The 16,717-nt window shown below is 35.9% G+C and overlaps 3 protein-coding genes across 3 annotated transcripts; 1 reads left to right on the top strand and 2 right to left on the bottom strand.

The window, feature by feature from the left end:
• Nucleotides 1–1,232: 1,232 nt before the first annotated feature.
• On the bottom strand, nucleotides 1,233–4,679 carry LOC116030907 (WD-40 repeat-containing protein MSI1-like). The gene is made up of 6 exons (XM_031273279.1): nucleotides 4,383–4,679; nucleotides 3,617–3,943; nucleotides 3,016–3,165; nucleotides 2,458–2,591; nucleotides 2,263–2,358; nucleotides 1,233–1,547 (listed from the first exon to the last, which is right to left on the bottom strand). Exons 1-6 carry the CDS (start codon nucleotides 4,677–4,679, stop codon nucleotides 1,358–1,360), a joined length of 1,194 nt encoding a protein of 397 aa, XP_031129139.1. The 3' UTR covers nucleotides 1,233–1,357.
• Nucleotides 4,680–8,045: 3,366 nt separating this feature from the next.
• Nucleotides 8,046–10,624, bottom strand: LOC116031671 (60S ribosomal protein L3-like). The gene is made up of 6 exons (XM_031273937.1): nucleotides 10,545–10,624; nucleotides 10,187–10,293; nucleotides 9,635–9,745; nucleotides 9,136–9,440; nucleotides 8,554–8,963; nucleotides 8,046–8,459 (listed from the first exon to the last, which is right to left on the bottom strand). Exons 2-6 carry the CDS (start codon nucleotides 10,269–10,271, stop codon nucleotides 8,201–8,203), a joined length of 1,170 nt encoding a protein of 389 aa, XP_031129797.1. The 5' UTR covers nucleotides 10,272–10,293; nucleotides 10,545–10,624; the 3' UTR covers nucleotides 8,046–8,200.
• Nucleotides 10,625–11,863: 1,239 nt separating this feature from the next.
• On the top strand, nucleotides 11,864–14,549 carry LOC116019276 (COP9 signalosome complex subunit 8). Its single transcript, XM_031259431.1, has 5 exons — nucleotides 11,864–12,010; nucleotides 12,134–12,213; nucleotides 12,304–12,485; nucleotides 13,335–13,442; nucleotides 14,112–14,549. Exons 1-5 carry the CDS (start codon nucleotides 11,927–11,929, stop codon nucleotides 14,249–14,251), a joined length of 594 nt encoding a protein of 197 aa, XP_031115291.1. The 5' UTR covers nucleotides 11,864–11,926; the 3' UTR covers nucleotides 14,252–14,549.
• Nucleotides 14,550–16,717: the final 2,168 nt, after the last annotated feature.

Raw genomic sequence — 16,717 nt, 5'->3', positions numbered from 1 at the left:
GGAATGAAAATATCTTTTTTTAAATGATAATGGATTTTGAGAATAGTATAAAATCATATATTACAAATTTTATAACTTCCTTATATACAATTTTTGTAGCTGAAAGTAAAATGACTTTTTTTTCTCGTTACTAAATTATACAAAAATGACACTTTTACTCTCTCAATTATACTGTCACCACTTTTTGTTCCTTAATTATTTATAAAGTAATTTCTTTTGTCTCTAAATTTGTTCAATTTGGTTTTATTAACTCAATCTTAATAGAACTTAATGATGAAAAAATCACGTTATTAACAATTAAGCGACAAAAAATCTTACTAATTTAGAGATAAAAAAGTACATTTCTTATAATCCCATTTAATAAGTAAATTCAACATATTATGGTGTGGCATGCAACAAAGCCTCCACCCAATATTAGTTGTGTCAGCTCATCTCTTATTGATTGATGCTAAAAGTTAAAATATTCAATAAGTATAAGTAGAAATTATGTTTTTACACTTGTTATGTATGTAAATCACAAATTAAATATGAGCTTTTCATACGCTCTAACATGCTAAGGAGTAAGGGCATCCTCAATAATAGTTATTTTTTGTGGTATTTGAGATGCCAATTAGGAGAGAAGAGAATGAAGAATAAAAAAGGAAAAAAAAAATTAAAAATACAGGTCTAACGCAACCAAAAAAAAAAAAAAACACATAGAGCTCTTGACGCGGCTGGGTGCGATCTATGCTGCCCACGCACGATCATCGCCTCTTTTTTTCTTTTCTCTCTTATGGCAAGCCCCACTAAAAACCCTCCTTGCCGAAAGACCACAACTCTTCTCTCTCATCCCTCCCTCTCCTCCATATAAGTCATGTTTTTTTCTAAAAACTCTTTTAAAAAAAATTACTATTATAGTTGCTCTAGTGACTTCAATCTCATTATTTTTATTATTTCTAGGTCATCGATGAATATCCTTGCACTGTGATCAAATATTAGAGACACTCGAAGAGTCAGGCTTACCAACCCAAGAGCCAACAGCCATCATCATCAGCTAGCACAATGAGAACTTGTGGATTGAACATGAATAGAAGGCTGAACAACACAACCTAGCTATTTATAATTTATGTGCACATATGCATTTGAGCAAAGAAAATAGTTGGTAACTGTTAGACAATGCATGCATAGGAGTCAAAAGAAGAATGTCTCAGCCCAATCCATAGTAACATATATACACCAGAAAAACAATACTTTGGGAAGCAAATTAAAGATAAACCGTACCACATATAGATCAGAAGTTGGAAGAAGAATTGAAGGAAGCTATGGGGATCCATTTGCTGTGGAGGCTTTTGGAATGGAATGGCAAATCAAATCATCTTCAATCTTCATAAATGCGTTCTTTCATCTCCCATATTTGTAGGTTCTTGTCCACAGCTACACTGGCTACAGCCCATTCGCAGCTTGGGTTCCATGAGAAGTCTGTAATACTATCCAAGTGGCCACCGTGAAGAAAGAGCAACTCCGGGGGTCCTTCTTCAGCGTCCTCAGGAGTTTGTGCACGGCCAATCCTGGATGCCAAGAAAGCCAAAAGAGTGAGTCTGTTTTCTTCTTGCATCTGTATATCTATCTTTGAATTTGGGGACAGGTAAAAAATATGGCCAGGGGAAATCAAGTTGGCCGCTTCAGGAAATGATCCAGAGTCTACCCATCCAAAATTTCCTCAATTGTTATATCATGCACCAGGCCACCAGGTTCATATTGTATTGTGTATCCAGATACAAAAATTCTGTACCCCCAGTTAACACATTTTGTACATACAGTTACATGTAAACAAATAACTTAATAACATATAATATGATAGTTACAGGTACAGAAATAATCAACTACAGGTACATAAATGGTCAACTACCGGTTGTAGATACAGTTGGACCAGGATCTACAATGCAAGGTAGACCCTGGTCCATGGTATAATTTAGCAAATTTCCTTCTTTGAGTGTCTCTCTAATCTCTCTCATATTCCCAAATAGAACTTGTGGGCATGATGCATGAATGCATGATTTCATTTATCTAATGAACATTAACATATAAACAGAAAACCAAACCTGCATTGGAATAATTCAAATTTTACCCTCTGACAGACCACATATTATAGTTCAATGCTATAATTAGGATGTGCAATTAGTAAAGACTGCTGTTAACAAAAAAAGTAGTGTAACAATGCATTCAGATCTTGAATTCTCCACAGATATAGCTATGCACCATGTAACAGTAGTGAAGAAATACCTGTTAAGATCCCAAACAACAAGCTTCCTGCCAGTACAACTTGAAGCCAAAATATTCTCATGCTTGTGATTCCACCTAACATGGGCAACCTCCTCCCTGTCACAAGGTTCAGAAAAGCCTTTAATACTTGTTTGCATTTACAGAAAGAAAGAGAAAATAATTATGTCCTAACACCATCGATAAACAATTACATACTGGGCTTGCCATTTCAAGGTATGGAGACGGTGGGCAGAAGAAAGCATGCGCAGATCAAACAATATGACTTTCCTATCAGAAGATCCAGTTGCTATAACCCATCCACTAATAGGATTAAATGCCAGGGAGTTAACCTGTATTAATAACAAAGAAATAATCTTAGGAAAGTAACATAAATCAACTAATATAGTAATAAAAGTTACAGAACATAAAGTGAAAATTTAATTTCGTTTACAGGCTACTAGACAATAGGCTTGCACTTCCAAACCTGTGCAACCAAATGGACTATGCAGATGGTTCAAACTCAGAATCTTCTTTTACCTACTTATCACACAAATACAGATAAATACACAGAAAATATATGTTTCCCACTGAAAAGCAAAGGAAATATTATCCACAGGTGAACAAACAAGTTCCCTAATGTACTCCAAATATAGTACTTCTACAATGTACTCAGTTGAAATAGAATGCACACAAATGCATATGCTTGTAAAGATCTCAATGAAAGATACCATCCTCTAAACATGTGTGACTCCATTTCTGTACTCAAGTACTCACCTTAGCAGTATGAGCACCACCATTATAAAGCCCAACCATTGGAGTGCGTATATCCCATATACATACACGTTTATCTTCTCCAACTGAACCAAATAAATTCTTCTCCGTTGTATGCCAAGCTACATCCTCAACACTTCCATGCTGATCAATCTATTAGAACATCATCAAAAGAGCTATTTATCAACATAAAAAACAATATGAGAAACTTAAATGTTATATGAAGTTGGGGATTACTCACACTGTCTATGAGGAAACTTCCAACATTATGTTATCTTAATGATTGTTTATTAAAGTGCATTAATGGAACATCTCTCTCAAAAATGAGAAATACATAATGATTATGCAAATAAAAGGAACTTCTTGTGGGGAAGGATGCAGGATTGAGCCCTAACAGTTGCACCGTGGGAGTCCACCATCTTGTGGGGGTGGCTCTTTGTTGGCACCATCCTAATGGGCCACTGAGTCACGGTGATTACCCCTCCACAATAGCATGGGTGTGGGCCCTTTGTGTGAGGGATTTCGGCTTTTGTGGGCAAGTTAAAGTAACTTCATAAAACACATGATGCATAGTAGTTCTTATGTAGTTAATTCTGATACATACATCAAATATACGCATAGAGTTAAGTTTCTTATCCTTCGGAGTGGCATTAACATCCCACAAGCAAACTTTACCATCCTCTGAGCCACTTAACAAATGACCCTGCTCAAATGGACTCCAGGACAAGGCATGCCCTTTATCTTTGTGACCAGTTAACCTCAAATCAGGCTTGCAAACACCCTTTCCGAGAGGATTTGATGGATGTTTGGCACAATCAAAAATGAAAACCTCAGTACTGCCTGTCTTGGTAGCAATAATACTAGGGTTTTGTGGCATGTAACGAGCCCGGTTAACTACCCCATCATGATTTATTTGCTGCACTCTTTTTATCTGCAACAGAATTATTTATTGTTACATGGATAGGGCCATTACCTGAAATAGCTATAAATTTGTAAATTAGGCAAGAAAAGATACTAAAGGAAAATGAAGTCTCAAAGCAAAACTACTATAAATGTTTGCATTTGAAGTTGAAGATAAGTACAGAGTATATGTTTCTGAAGTTTCAAAACAAAATTACAGTGTCTCCATGCAAATAAGTACTGATCAATCTTACACAGAAGAAATTTGTATCTCATACAGATTGTCCTTACACTGATTTATGCCAGTGAGAATTGAAGGAAAGGGGAAAATTAAATGATTGAGATTGTAAGGACACTGATTTAATTATATATGCAAATCAGATCAAAACAACATAATCAGATCAAAACAAAAGGAAAATAATTGCAATAAAGAGCATAAAAATCACAGAATAATATAATTCACTATGTACCTTCCCATTCCCAACAGAAGATCTAGGTTCGCCTTCATCATCGTAGTTAGGCAGCTTAACCTGAAACAGCAAAAGCCTGTTCTGCTCATTCTCTGCCGCGCGAGTTCCGAGGATCAGTTTCTGGAAGCGATAAAGCTCCCCCTCCGGAATCTCCTGGCCGGGGAGCCATTCGACGGTGAGCGACGGCGACTTGAGGTTGTTACTGTAGATAAAATCGTACAGATTTGGAATGTAGAGCTTCCAGTACATGTACGCCTCGAGTATTTCGCTCCTGGTTGGCGGCCAACCGGAACTCATCGCGTTTGATCTTCAACGATTTGCAGGTTGCAGAATTGTTGAGCGATGATGGAGAAATCAGAAATGGCTTTAGCGGGAGTTTCTTTTGCTCTGTTTAAAGCTTCTCAACACAGCTTTGGAGGGAAATTGCAACTGCTTCTGTCGTTATTTTGAACGTAAAACATTGTTTTTATTTATGGACAACAGTTGTCTGTCTCATGAATACCGGTAAAATCTTTGATTAATACGTCAAATTTTTTATTAATGAGTCAGGTCTTTTTATTAATGAGTCAGGTCTTTGGTCTCAATAATCAAATGTCATCTCAGGGAGGGGCGGCGGTGTTACACAAATTTTTGTATTTATCTATTTATTTATTTTTGTCTTGATATTATTGTGGCATGGTCATCGATCAAGAAATCGATTGTTATTTTGTTGCAGTTCAAAGAGTCAGTACCCTACCACCGTGATTTGATCCTTAAACATAAGAGTATTCAATCTATTCACCATACAATGATTACAGTGTTCTTAGCTCCTCTTTGTTCTAATGAGTTTTAAATTTATAGATGTTATTCCACTTTTAGTCATTTTTTAATAAACCACTCGAAATTCATAGATCTATGGCGCTCCTCAACTCCTCTATGTCTTTTTCAACCTTCTGGGATCGTAAACTTTAATCTTCACTCCTAATCGAGCAGTAGTAGCCTACATTATTGCTTGTGTGCCATAGCATGTGCCTCCGATTCACTGGACTTCTGCCTCTTCCTCAACCTTTTAGTTAGCAAATCCATCGATTATTTATCGTCTTCATTTATGAAACAACTCCCTTAAATTTACATGATCAAATCCTTCACGCTAAATTTTTAATTCCATAAATTCCTAAATACTATATGAAACATTAGCTAACATATGATATTTTCATTACCTTAAAGCACAAAACAAGCAATCTGCAAATGTTGACTTTTACTCTTTAAAAAATAATAATAAAAAAATAATAATAAAAAATAAAAAACCTCTAACTTGGACTTTAGCGTAATAGTGCACTCTTACGAGAATATTAATTGTATTTTCATGAAATATATTTTAAAATTAATAATTAATTAATACATAAAAAGTACGTGTAATATATCTCGAAAGGTTATCTTTACACGTAACATTTGTAACATAACATAATGATAGCATTGACTACATTAAAAAAAAAACGGCTTAATCTATTATGTCCTGTCATATAAAAAAAATCTCCGTAATCTCCGTAATATTATGGGAGTTTTGATTCAAATCGAGTAATGTTATAAATGTCAAAATTGTTATTATTGAATTATTCAAATAAAATTAGGTTATTTGAAAAGAAAAAAAACTATTATGTCCTGTCATATAAAAAAAAAAATCTCTGTAATCTCCATAATACTATGGAAGTTTTGTTTCAAATCGAGTAATGTTATAAATGTCAAAATTGTTATTCTTGAATTATTATAATAAATCATTCAAATAAAATTACGTTATTTGAAAAGAAAAAAAAAAACATAAATAGTACTGATAACAATGTTATATTTGTCACAGTCTAGACTCTAGAGTATTCAAAAAGAAAAAAATTAAGATTTAGAATAAATTATTACTCAGCTCTATTTTTAAAAAATTTTATTAGCATGTAATAATGTTTTAATAACTCATAATAGAATCAACGAAATTAATACAAGATTTAATAAAATAACACTTTTGCTTCATCAAAATAATTGATACTCATAAAAAGTTTCATTTATGGAAATGTATTTAACATAAATGAATTTAAATAGAAATTCATATACGACACCAAAATGATATAGCAAATACACTAAATCTGGTTGTAGGTATGTATTGTTGGTGACCAAGTTCAAAAAGTCACCTCTTAAAGCATTAAATATGACATATATAGATGGTGGATTAAATGTGACATATATAGAGGGTGGATGGACACACATGCCGAGATTCCGACATTTTAGCCACGTGGCCTGAAAATTACAGGAAATTAACACTTTTTGCACTTCAATTATAATTTTTATTACTTTTTATATCTCAAATATCTGCAGAGTGATATTTTCGTTGTTATGTACTTTTAGGATTAGGTCTTAAAAAAATGTAATTTCACAAACAAATTAAGATAAAAGATGAAAAGTATCATTTTTTCCTATAATTCAATGGATGAAGAGAATGTCATTTACCCATTAACAAACAGAAATATAATTGTTGAATTATCATCACTAATTAATCAACAATTTTATTTTGAGTACTATTATCTTTTTTACATACTTTCTCAATCTATTTAAACACAAAGACTCAACGCTACCACTAAAGTTCAAACTAGTAACCTCCTATTTGAAAGTCAACGCCTTCACCGAGGTTCGAATAGGGGTGTTAGCAAACAAAGCTTTCAACGGTAAGCATTCGTTTATATTCGTTTATTAAAATGAACGAACATTAACAAACAAAATTTAGAGTTGGATTAATAAACAAACAAAGTCTATACAGTCGTAAACTCGTTTGCTAAGAGAACACTAACAAAGTCTTGTGTTCGTTAGTAATGTTTGCGAACAAACACGTTTATGTTCGTTTAGTAGTGTCCGCAAACAAGCTCGTTAAGTGTTCATTTAATAATATTCACAAACATGTTAACAAACATATACAGTTGTGTTGTTTGTTTGGTTATTGTTCGTGAATGTAGAATATATCTTGTTCACGAACGAATTGTTTTCATGAACATGTGCAGGTGTTTGGTAATTAAATGTTCATGAATCTCTTCATGAACGTATACGTTCACTGACGTTAACAAACACTAATGAACGTTTAACAAACGAACACGAACATCATTTTTAAAAACATTAACAAACGAACATGAACACTTCAAAATCCTTAACAAACGAACACGAACAACCTACGTTCGTTTATGTTCAGTTAGTTAATAGCCCTAGGTTCTAACCAATGACCTATTTGAAAGAGTAACAATTATACAGTCTTCGACACTCTAAGCTAACTAATAAAGGAGCTAATTAAGTAATTAACTCATAATAGAATCAATGTAAAACACTGAGACACCATTAATTGCTTCAATTTTTATAAAATTAGAGGCAAAAATATATGCCTCAACCCTGAGAAAAATCAATGTAAAACACTAAGAAAAATAGCATTACCCATATAATTTATGGACATAAAAGGAAATCATGTAATTGTATGAAGCTATCATGGGAGAGGAATAAAGGTGAACATTCCCTACCCTCGAATTGATTCAGCAGAGCCAAAGCTCTCTTAATATATGCCTCAACCCTGAACTGGATGGAGTATGAACTACTCACTCCAGTTACACAAGAGGCAAGGATACCAGTTCTTAGTCAGCAGATTGAAAAGGGGAACAAAGATAAGCACAACACTGTAAATTAATATCTTGGGTATAGATTAACACAACAATTCGGTTTAACCGAAGAAATTGTTCAAAGGCAAGCAACAAAACAAAATTTCAAGTCTCGAAAATGATGTGTAATGATTAAGGAATAGTAATACATGCAAAGCATACTTAGGCCTTGAGGCGGCCGTAGATTTTCTGCTTCTCCTGTGTGGTCTGGAAGCGACCGTGTCCAAACTTTGAGGAAGTGTCGATGAACTTGAGCTTAATCTCTTCAAGAGCAACACGAGAGGTCTGGTTGAGCAGAGACTGGCGAAGGGTCACGACTCTTTTCTTGGGGCCAACACAGCAGCCCTTGATCAAGAGGTAATCATCCTTCACCACACCATAGTGGGGGAATCCACCCATAGGAGTGATGTCCTTCTCGGTCCTGGTATCATGAAATATTTAAATAAGTTTTCAAACCTAAAACAGTGGGCAGTATCTGTAATATGAATAAGTGAATTGTATTGTAGTATAATAACCTGTCAAACTCGGTTAAAGCTGTATGAGATTCTTGTCCTACTTTGCCAAGCTTATAGATCTTCTTGTTCAACTCAGTACGGTGGTGGTAACCATTCTGACCAGCACGGGCAACTGTGAAGGAAACTCTAGCAGGATGCCAGGCACCAATACAAGCAACCTTACGAAGCCCTCTATGGGTTTTACGGGGAAGACGAGTGACACCCCAACGTGTCACAACACCTTCATAACCCTTACCCTTAGTGACACCAATAATATCAATCATCTCATCCTTCTGGAAAACAGCATCAATGGGCACCTGCTTCTCAAAGAAACCATATGCAAAGTCAACTTTCTGTGCTATTGTCCCACCATTAACCTGGATTTCCATCACATGAGCCTTCTTCTGCTTCAACCCCTTCATCTTCCTTATCTGCATCACAACAAAGGGAATTGGATAAATTATTCATCTAAACAATGCTAATACTCTATGAAACGATGGTAAAGTCGAGTAAAAATAATCAATTTATAAAGGTATGAACAATTGGCAGATTGACAGACTATTATAACACCATCCACCGTTTCTCAAATAAAACATTGTGTACCTGGGTGTGAGCCAGCACACGGATAACACAGGCATATTTCTTCAACTTCTCTAGCTGAGCCTGGATATCCTTCTTTCCTTCTTCAGATTCGTATTTCTTTGAATACTTGCTAAATGCCTTCTTCTTGGACTTGCACCAGTTCTTGTAAAACCTCCTTCTCAACTCCTCACTCAGATGTTGAGCCCAAACAGTGTTCAGGCATCGAAGACCACGTGGTGTTTTCACATAGCCAACAACTCCAACAATTACCATCGGAGGTGTTTCAACGATGGTCACAGCCTCACAAGTCTCTTTCTTGTGAAGTTCTATGGCAAAAAAGCAAAAACACTATTAGAACACTACCACCACAAAACATTATAATCATAAAATAAAAAGAAATATCCCAAAATAGAAAAAGCTAACCAATAGAAAACTATAACCAGAAATATGCAAGCTAATGCCAAATACATTATTAAACAAAAGAATCAACAACCTAAACAAAGAGAAACCTAAAACTTACTCGATCCTGGTTTCTCAACTTCTCTGACAATGTGAGTCATGCCAGCCTTGTAACCCAAGAATGCAGTCAGCCTGCACGGCTTGCTTGCGTCATCCTTAGGAAATGCCTTCACTGCAGAACAAGTTTAAACACAAGGATTACTAAAGCACTGAATTTACAGTTCAAACATGCACACCTGAAGATCCAGTATAATAGGAAAGTGTTAACAATATCACAACAACAATAGCTATATTTATTTTTGTCACAGAAAAATGCAGCACACAGAAGAGTGTAAGCTTAATGTGACTAAAAAATAATTTCCTTCAAACTCAGAGTATTCATTCACACATAAATAACAGATGAAAGCACTTCTTATGTTCTCATCATACTATTTTGCCAATTCAGCAATTCCCAAACTCCCCAGAGGTAATAACCTTATCTGCCAAACAATTCTTAAACATCTAAATCACAATCTAGTTACTGAATTAATGCAAAATGCAATAGTTATAAAGTAAATTCAAAGAACTTAATGAACACAAAACCAAAATATGAAAAAAAAAAATTAATCTATACCCTTTCCCCTCTGTCGGGAAGCACGCTTCCTGGGAAGAAATCCAAGAGACCCATGCCTTGGGTGCTCAAACTTCCTGTGCGACATCTCTCTCCTGCTGCTTCAAACTCTGCAATCCAAATCCAAATCCAAAACAAAAACAAAACCATTAAAAAGAAAGAAAAACTTCATCAACCATGAACAAATCGGAGCTGAGCTAAATCACTGAGCTAGTAGTGTAACCAATGATAAATCTCTACAAGTATGAAGCATCCAAACTCAACAAGCGAATGCAAGCACCGATAGAAATGGATTCGCTATTAACATTACATTAAACAGATATAAACATGAAGAGGAGAAAAAGAGAGACAGAGAGTAGACCTTGGCGATACGGCCACCTTCTGGGGAGCTCTGAGCTTCAACCCTCGTCCCTCGGCGTAAACCCTACTTAAAATGAAGCATATATATGCCATGAATAATGGGCCGGGCTTTAGAAATACTGTTCCAAAGCCACTTGGCCCAATTATTATATAATGGGCCATCTATCTACGGAGATCAATTGCTTCTTCTTTCTTTTTTTGTTCGAATAAAGTTTAAATATGCCACTAAATTACGCACCAAACTGCAATTAAGTCATCAAATTTAGAAAATTTATAATCAAGTCCCTCGATAATACAAATTCATGCAATTTAATTCAAAATGACATGATTACTTGAAAGTGTGCTGACATGGTGATTATCAATTTTTAAAATAATTTTAATTAAAATAATTAATAAAATTTATAATAAAATAATTATAAAAAAACAAAAACAAAAACAAACAAACAAACATGCGGAGACGAATCGTCTTTGTCTCCGACCATGGAGACGAAAGCTTTCGTAGTCCTCGTCTCTATTGCCAAGGAGATGAAGGATGAACCAAGGTCTTTGTCTCTCTGGTCAAGTAGATGAAAGTCTCCATGGCTAGGAGAGAAGGCTGGACCTTGGTCTCCCTGTCAATGGAGACGAAGTCGGTGTCCAACAGTTTTTTTTTTATTATTTTAAAACATATTTTTAAATTGATAACCGTCACGTTAGCACAATTTTAGGTAACAAGTCATTTTGCATTTAATTGCATGAGTTTGTCTAGTTCAGGTATTCAATTGCATTTTTTTTAGTTCGATGTCATAATTGGAGTTTGATGTGCAGTTTAGTGAACTATTTGACCTTTTTCTTTTCTTTTTTTTTTCTTTTTTCTATTGGTGGATCAATTATATAAAACTCATTTATAACTATAGTGATTGTGTGGAATGTGGTTCACAAAGCACAGGCTAAAACGACATCATTTCATGCAAAAAAAAAAAAATCACGTGACCCACTGCATATTTACAACATACATTTTTATAACTCATAGTGTATATTATTCTAAAATATAATATACACTATTTTAACCCATAAAGTACTTCATAAGTTTTATTATTCTAGCACACAATATACATTATTTTAACACATAAAGTATATTATTCTAACACAGAAGATATATTATTTTAACACATAAAATACATTATTCTAACTTTTAAAATGTATTACTCCGTATTTTGATTCATAATATCCAACGATGTCGCCTACTTGGCCCAATTGTATCTATATGGCCCGTTAAAATTCTCAAGGCCCAAATTGACTCTACTTATGAACCGCCTTATGAGATAACCTGGCAACGCCCAGTGACAGTTGATCGAGTCGGAGAATCGGAGAAGCTGAAGCCTGAAGGAGCAGTGATCTGCCATGGAGTTCTCTCTTCTCGCCGACGCCGTGAAGTCCAAATCGTACGATAAGATCGCCGGAATCTACGATGAGCTCATGCTCCAGGTAAACTTCCGAAAAACCACCGTTATTTTTTCTGTATTTACTCTCACTTCGTTGTGTTCCTTTGTTCCTCAACTCGGAAACCTAATTTTGGTTCACCTGATCGTTCGCTGCTTCTCTCTCTAGTATTCTGCACAGGGCATTGCGTTTCAAGACGAATGGCCTTACGCGATTCATCTCTTAGGCCACCTCTACAACAATGACATGTAATCCTATATTTTTTTGTGCTAAATTGGGGTTTAACTTTAGTTACTTCGTGACTGATTTCATTTTGTGCATTTGTTTGTTCATTTCAGTAACAGTGCTCGGTTTTTGTGGAAGACGATACCGGCCGCGATAAAGGAGGGCCGGCCGGAGTTGGTGGCGGTTTGGAAAATTGGGCAGAAGCTATGGACTAGGGATTATGCTGGAGTTCATGAGGCTCTACGGGAGTACGAATGGAGCCCAGAGGTTCAGGACATTGTACTCTCGTTTTCAGGCATGCTCACTTAAACCTACACATTTGTGTATTTGTTGTCTAATAGGCAATTTTATTCTGTCCATTGACAATAAGTTTACATTAAGAAGGCTAGCTAATATTGTAAAATTACTAGGAATTAACTTGGTTTGAGAATTAGGGATTACTTCATTGTCCAAGATCCTAGCATATATGGGAATCCATATTACCATTGATATTACGGAGTATATAAATAAATTAGCTTAAATGAGTTAGACCGTGATTGAAATAGCATCTATAATTAGTTTAATGGTGTTCTATGCTTTGGTATAATCTGGAAACAGTGAAACACACTAATGGAGAGTATGGAGCTTATTTTAGTCATAAAATGCTGATTGTCTTTTAAATTTGCTTGCAAAGGCCAAGCACCTTACTTCATCTCTAAGCTGATAAGGTTAACAAAAAGAAGTGTGAAGTGCACACTTGGTGTTGCCGTTTTCTGCATTCATACCACTCCAGCTTATACGGTATGTGTATAGATTATAATAATGGGCACCAGTGTCTAGGTTCTAGACTTCTAGCTAGTTTGTATACAATTAGATGTCAAATTTTACTTTATAAGCTTGTCAAATGCTACTTTAATCTCAGTGTTTAGTTAGCGTAGACCTTTTGTTTCCAAAAGAGAGTAATATGCATGAGTTCTGACTGCATGCTTGTGTGCAATCTGTTAACTTTTCACCCAGTGTCCATAATACCGGCCAGACTCTCCTTTCCTAGTTGTGAGCTTGCTTTTTTATTTACTTCATCCTTGACTTCATACTCGTTCGATTGGCAGCCAGTTTCAGATTTGTACTTCCCAGGTCGTCATAAATGTATTTCCATATTTTGCAGACCTTTACACTAAAAGGATGTTCGATCTGCTAGTTTCTGCTTATTCAACAATAAGTCTGCAAGATACAGCTCTCTTCCTAGGAATGAATGTTGGTGATGCTACAAATTGTAAGCTTTTCTTATTTTCTTGTTAGGCAGGATGCTGTGTACCCCAATGAATGCCTATACTTATCTTCTTCTTCTTCTTCTTCTTCTTCTTCTTCTTCTTCTTTTTTTTGTTTTTTTTTGTTTTTTGTTTTTTTTTTGTTTTTTCTATCGACATCAAGCTTTTGTTCTCTGCAAAATGATTTGTTACTATATTGGACTTTTATTGGCCTTCAAAGGAAAGTATAGTTGAAAAGGTGAAGAGTAGGCTGCTGAGCTGTGATATGGGTACCACTCGTATTTTGTTACGATGATTGGATCACTATGTCAAAAAACTATATTGTCTTCATTCATGGTTACTTGTTGAACATAAATTAGTTTAAATGCTGAATAGCTGGTGTCCGTTGGAAAATGTGAAGCAAACCATACTGTATCCAGTTCATATAGTACAATATTGGTATTCTCATGGTTTAAGGTTGTATTTCGTGTAGTTACACCGTCATATCAAGGAGGTCATGGGCTGTGAAAAAGTTTGACCCTTTTTGCCAGCTTATAATTATAATTCTAAATTTCTAATTACACTGTCATATCAAGGAGGTCATAGGCTGTGAAATTTTTTTACCCTTTTTGCCAGCTTATAATTATAATTGTTTACAACTGCTGACAGTAGTCTTTCGCATATCCCGTGTGCAGATGTCCTAGGACAGGGTTGGAGTTTGGATCCCGCGTCTCAAATGCTGACCGTGAAAAAGCAAGCAATAGTAAAGGAGCAAAAGCTAGATGCCAGCAAGTTGCAACGGTTGACAGAATACGTTTTCCACCTCGAACACTAATCAGTGTTTCGGAGTTGTTCTGGATCAGTTTCTCCCCCGCCCTGCTGCAGTTTCTTGATGGATGAGTAGAAGCTGTACTCTATTTGGGTTTATAAACTTTTTGATTCTAAGCACATTTCTAGTCTCATTATTCTGAGGACTCTGAAGAATTTCTTGCTTCGGACTTGGGAGAAAATGGTTCTACTGTATTCATAATCAAGGGTATATCTTAGTTGCATTGCTTATCACTTTACTGTAAATGGAACCAAATAGATCCAGATAACTCGTACAAATGCCTACCATCAGTATTTCTCATGAATCATGGAATCCTATCAAGAATGGTGGGTGCCATGTTTTTTGTCTAAGTGTGGACACATAATCCAATGCCAAGCGGATAATGTCTTATGCACTTGTCTTGGTACAAATTTCGTTTAACCTGATGGGTTTTTATAAAACCATACTTGATTAATGATATTATCAAGTCTTGCCATGTCAGGGAATGCGTGACAGTTATATATACCTCAAGATTGCTTCCTAGCAAAAGCTCACGACCAGAATCTACTAATTCAAAATAAGTTCATAAGTTTTGTTTGATTTGATCTTGTTGAAAACATTACTATACAGACATTTGAAGGTTTAAAAATTGATCTTGTGAGGAACACTGGTGGACAAGTAATTAAAGCACATCTCCAGACTTTAAAGTAAGAATGGTTATTATCGAGTAGCTAATAGGCAGAGCTTGCATGAGGAGGCCTCTCCAGTCTTTAAAGTAAGAGTGGCAATTATGGAGGCCTCTCCCGTCTTAAAAGTAATAGTGGCTATTATGGAGTAACAAATGGCTATTATGGATGTCTTTCCAGTCTTTAAAGTAATAGTGGCTATTATGGAGTAATTAATAGGCCGAGCTAGCATGAGGAGGCTTGAGCTTTATACCGCAATTGATGTTAAGTGACATTTGAGCTTAGTTATTTTAACTAATCGATATTGTAGACTTTTTCTAAGTAAATTGTTTATGCATTCATGTGTTACCTCTCATATCCTCCATTCAATATATTATCATTTTGTAATCCAAGAATAGCAATAGATTATTCCCCATCTACTTTACTATATTGAATCCGGCTTTTTTCTTTGGCAAAATCTAAACCCTTCTCTCGAATCCCTTGGTTCCTCTCGCAGCCTTCATATTCATATTCAATTTTAGACAGCCTATGTTGGAACTAAAATGCAATAAACAGTAAGAGACTATGATTTTATTTCGATTATTTATAATCTTTAGTACCAATTTACAAGATCCATAACGTAAATACAAGTTATACACACATGCGATATGATATTGTTTCAATCCACATCCCAAATGCTCATCACCAGATCGATTATCTTCTTCTTCATACCACTCACTTCTTATTAGCTTTCTTGCTACGCTTAGTAGCCTTGATCATCACCGGAGAAGTCACGCGATAGAGCTCCACGACGGATCGAAACCTCCTCTTCCTCGAAAGCCAGCCCTGCTCCGCTCCGTCCAGATTATTCTCATCCTCCCTCCTCCCAATAACAACATTGATATTCACGGCGGAGGCGGAAGACGAACATATCTCCGCCGTATCTCCGACGCTTTCTTCTCCTCCGCACTCGTCTCCTCTCCTAGCGCGCTTCGCGTAGCCGCCGCCGCCACCGCCGTTGTTGCATCTGACGACGGCGCCGCTATCGGAATCGCCGCTCAGCTGGATCAGCTGCAGAGCCGCGTCTATCTCCGGCTCCGTCAGCAGCCTCGATTCTTCCATCTCGTTCGTACGCTTCTACGGCGGCCGTCTCCTCCGTGCTCTTCGTTCCAGACTGCGTGAGCGTATATTAATACGCAACCGTGTACGGACAAGGTACGTAACTACGTGTATATATATACTACATACGGTGTAGAGAGAGAGAGAGAGAGAGAGAGAGAGAGAGGAGGGGAGGAAGGGTAATGGTGAGGATTTGGGAAGAGACGGGTCGTGGACTTGGAATACTTGAAGGCGGATTTTTTTTTTAAAGGATGAAATTATTAAAAAATTTGAAGAAAAAAAAAATCTGAGTTGGCTTATAATTTCTTATTATGGAAAGAGCTATGTGGCGGTTATCATCAATATAAATATTGGGTAGAAATATCATAATAGATTAATAGAGCATTCCCATCAATTGATTTTGCTCTGTTTTATAGGAGGTTATTGATGAAGTGAAGGATAGAGAAGGAGAGATAATGTATTGAGTCTCCGACAAGTAATGAATTTTTTGTGAACCTGCATGAAAGAAAATCATAAGAAACACGGCAAATTTGCGCGTTTCGCGCACAGATCGTGCCGGCTGGCGGACAATATGCTTTGCTTTTTCGCCTTTAGCGTAAGAAGTTTGTTAAATATTTTCTTGTCCTTCTTCTCTTTCCCTCATCTCTCCTAATTGGCACATCAAAATCACAAAAAAAAAAAAAAAAAAAAAAAAAAAAAAAAAAAAAAA

Source organism: Ipomoea triloba, chromosome 1 (genome assembly GCF_003576645.1).
Source record: "Ipomoea triloba cultivar NCNSP0323 chromosome 1, ASM357664v1".
NCBI classification, from domain to species: Eukaryota; Viridiplantae; Streptophyta; class Magnoliopsida; order Solanales; family Convolvulaceae; genus Ipomoea; species Ipomoea triloba.
This window is presented reverse-complemented; position numbering and strand designations above follow the sequence as displayed.

Bases quoted from the DNA above. Each gene is read 5' to 3' on its own strand.
- LOC116030907 (XM_031273279.1), bottom strand. From the start codon at position 4,679: ATGAGTTCCGGTTGGCCGCCAACCAGGAGCGAAATACTCGAGGCGTAC. The intron at 2,592-3,015 runs GTGAGTACTTGA...TTATTAATACAG, and splicing joins GTGGTGCTCATACTGCTAAG to GTTAACTCCCTGGCATTTAA. The intron at 1,548-2,262 runs GTATTTCTTCAC...CTTGGCATCCAG, and splicing joins GTTGTTTGGGATCTTAACAG to GATTGGCCGTGCACAAACTC.
- LOC116031671 (XM_031273937.1), bottom strand. From the start codon at position 10,271: ATGTCGCACAGGAAGTTTGAGCACCCAAGGCATGGGTCTCTTGGATTT. The intron at 8,964-9,135 runs GTACACAATGTT...GTTGTGATGCAG, and splicing joins GTGTGCTGGCTCACACCCAG to ATAAGGAAGATGAAGGGGTT. The intron at 8,460-8,553 runs GTTATTATACTA...TCATGATACCAG, and splicing joins GCTTTAACCGAGTTTGACAG to GACCGAGAAGGACATCACTC.
- LOC116019276 (XM_031259431.1), top strand. From the start codon at position 11,927: ATGGAGTTCTCTCTTCTCGCCGACGCCGTGAAGTCCAAATCGTACGAT. The intron at 12,486-13,334 runs GCATGCTCACTT...CATATTTTGCAG, and splicing joins CATTGTACTCTCGTTTTCAG to ACCTTTACACTAAAAGGATG. The intron at 13,443-14,111 runs GTAAGCTTTTCT...TCCCGTGTGCAG, and splicing joins TGTTGGTGATGCTACAAATT to ATGTCCTAGGACAGGGTTGG.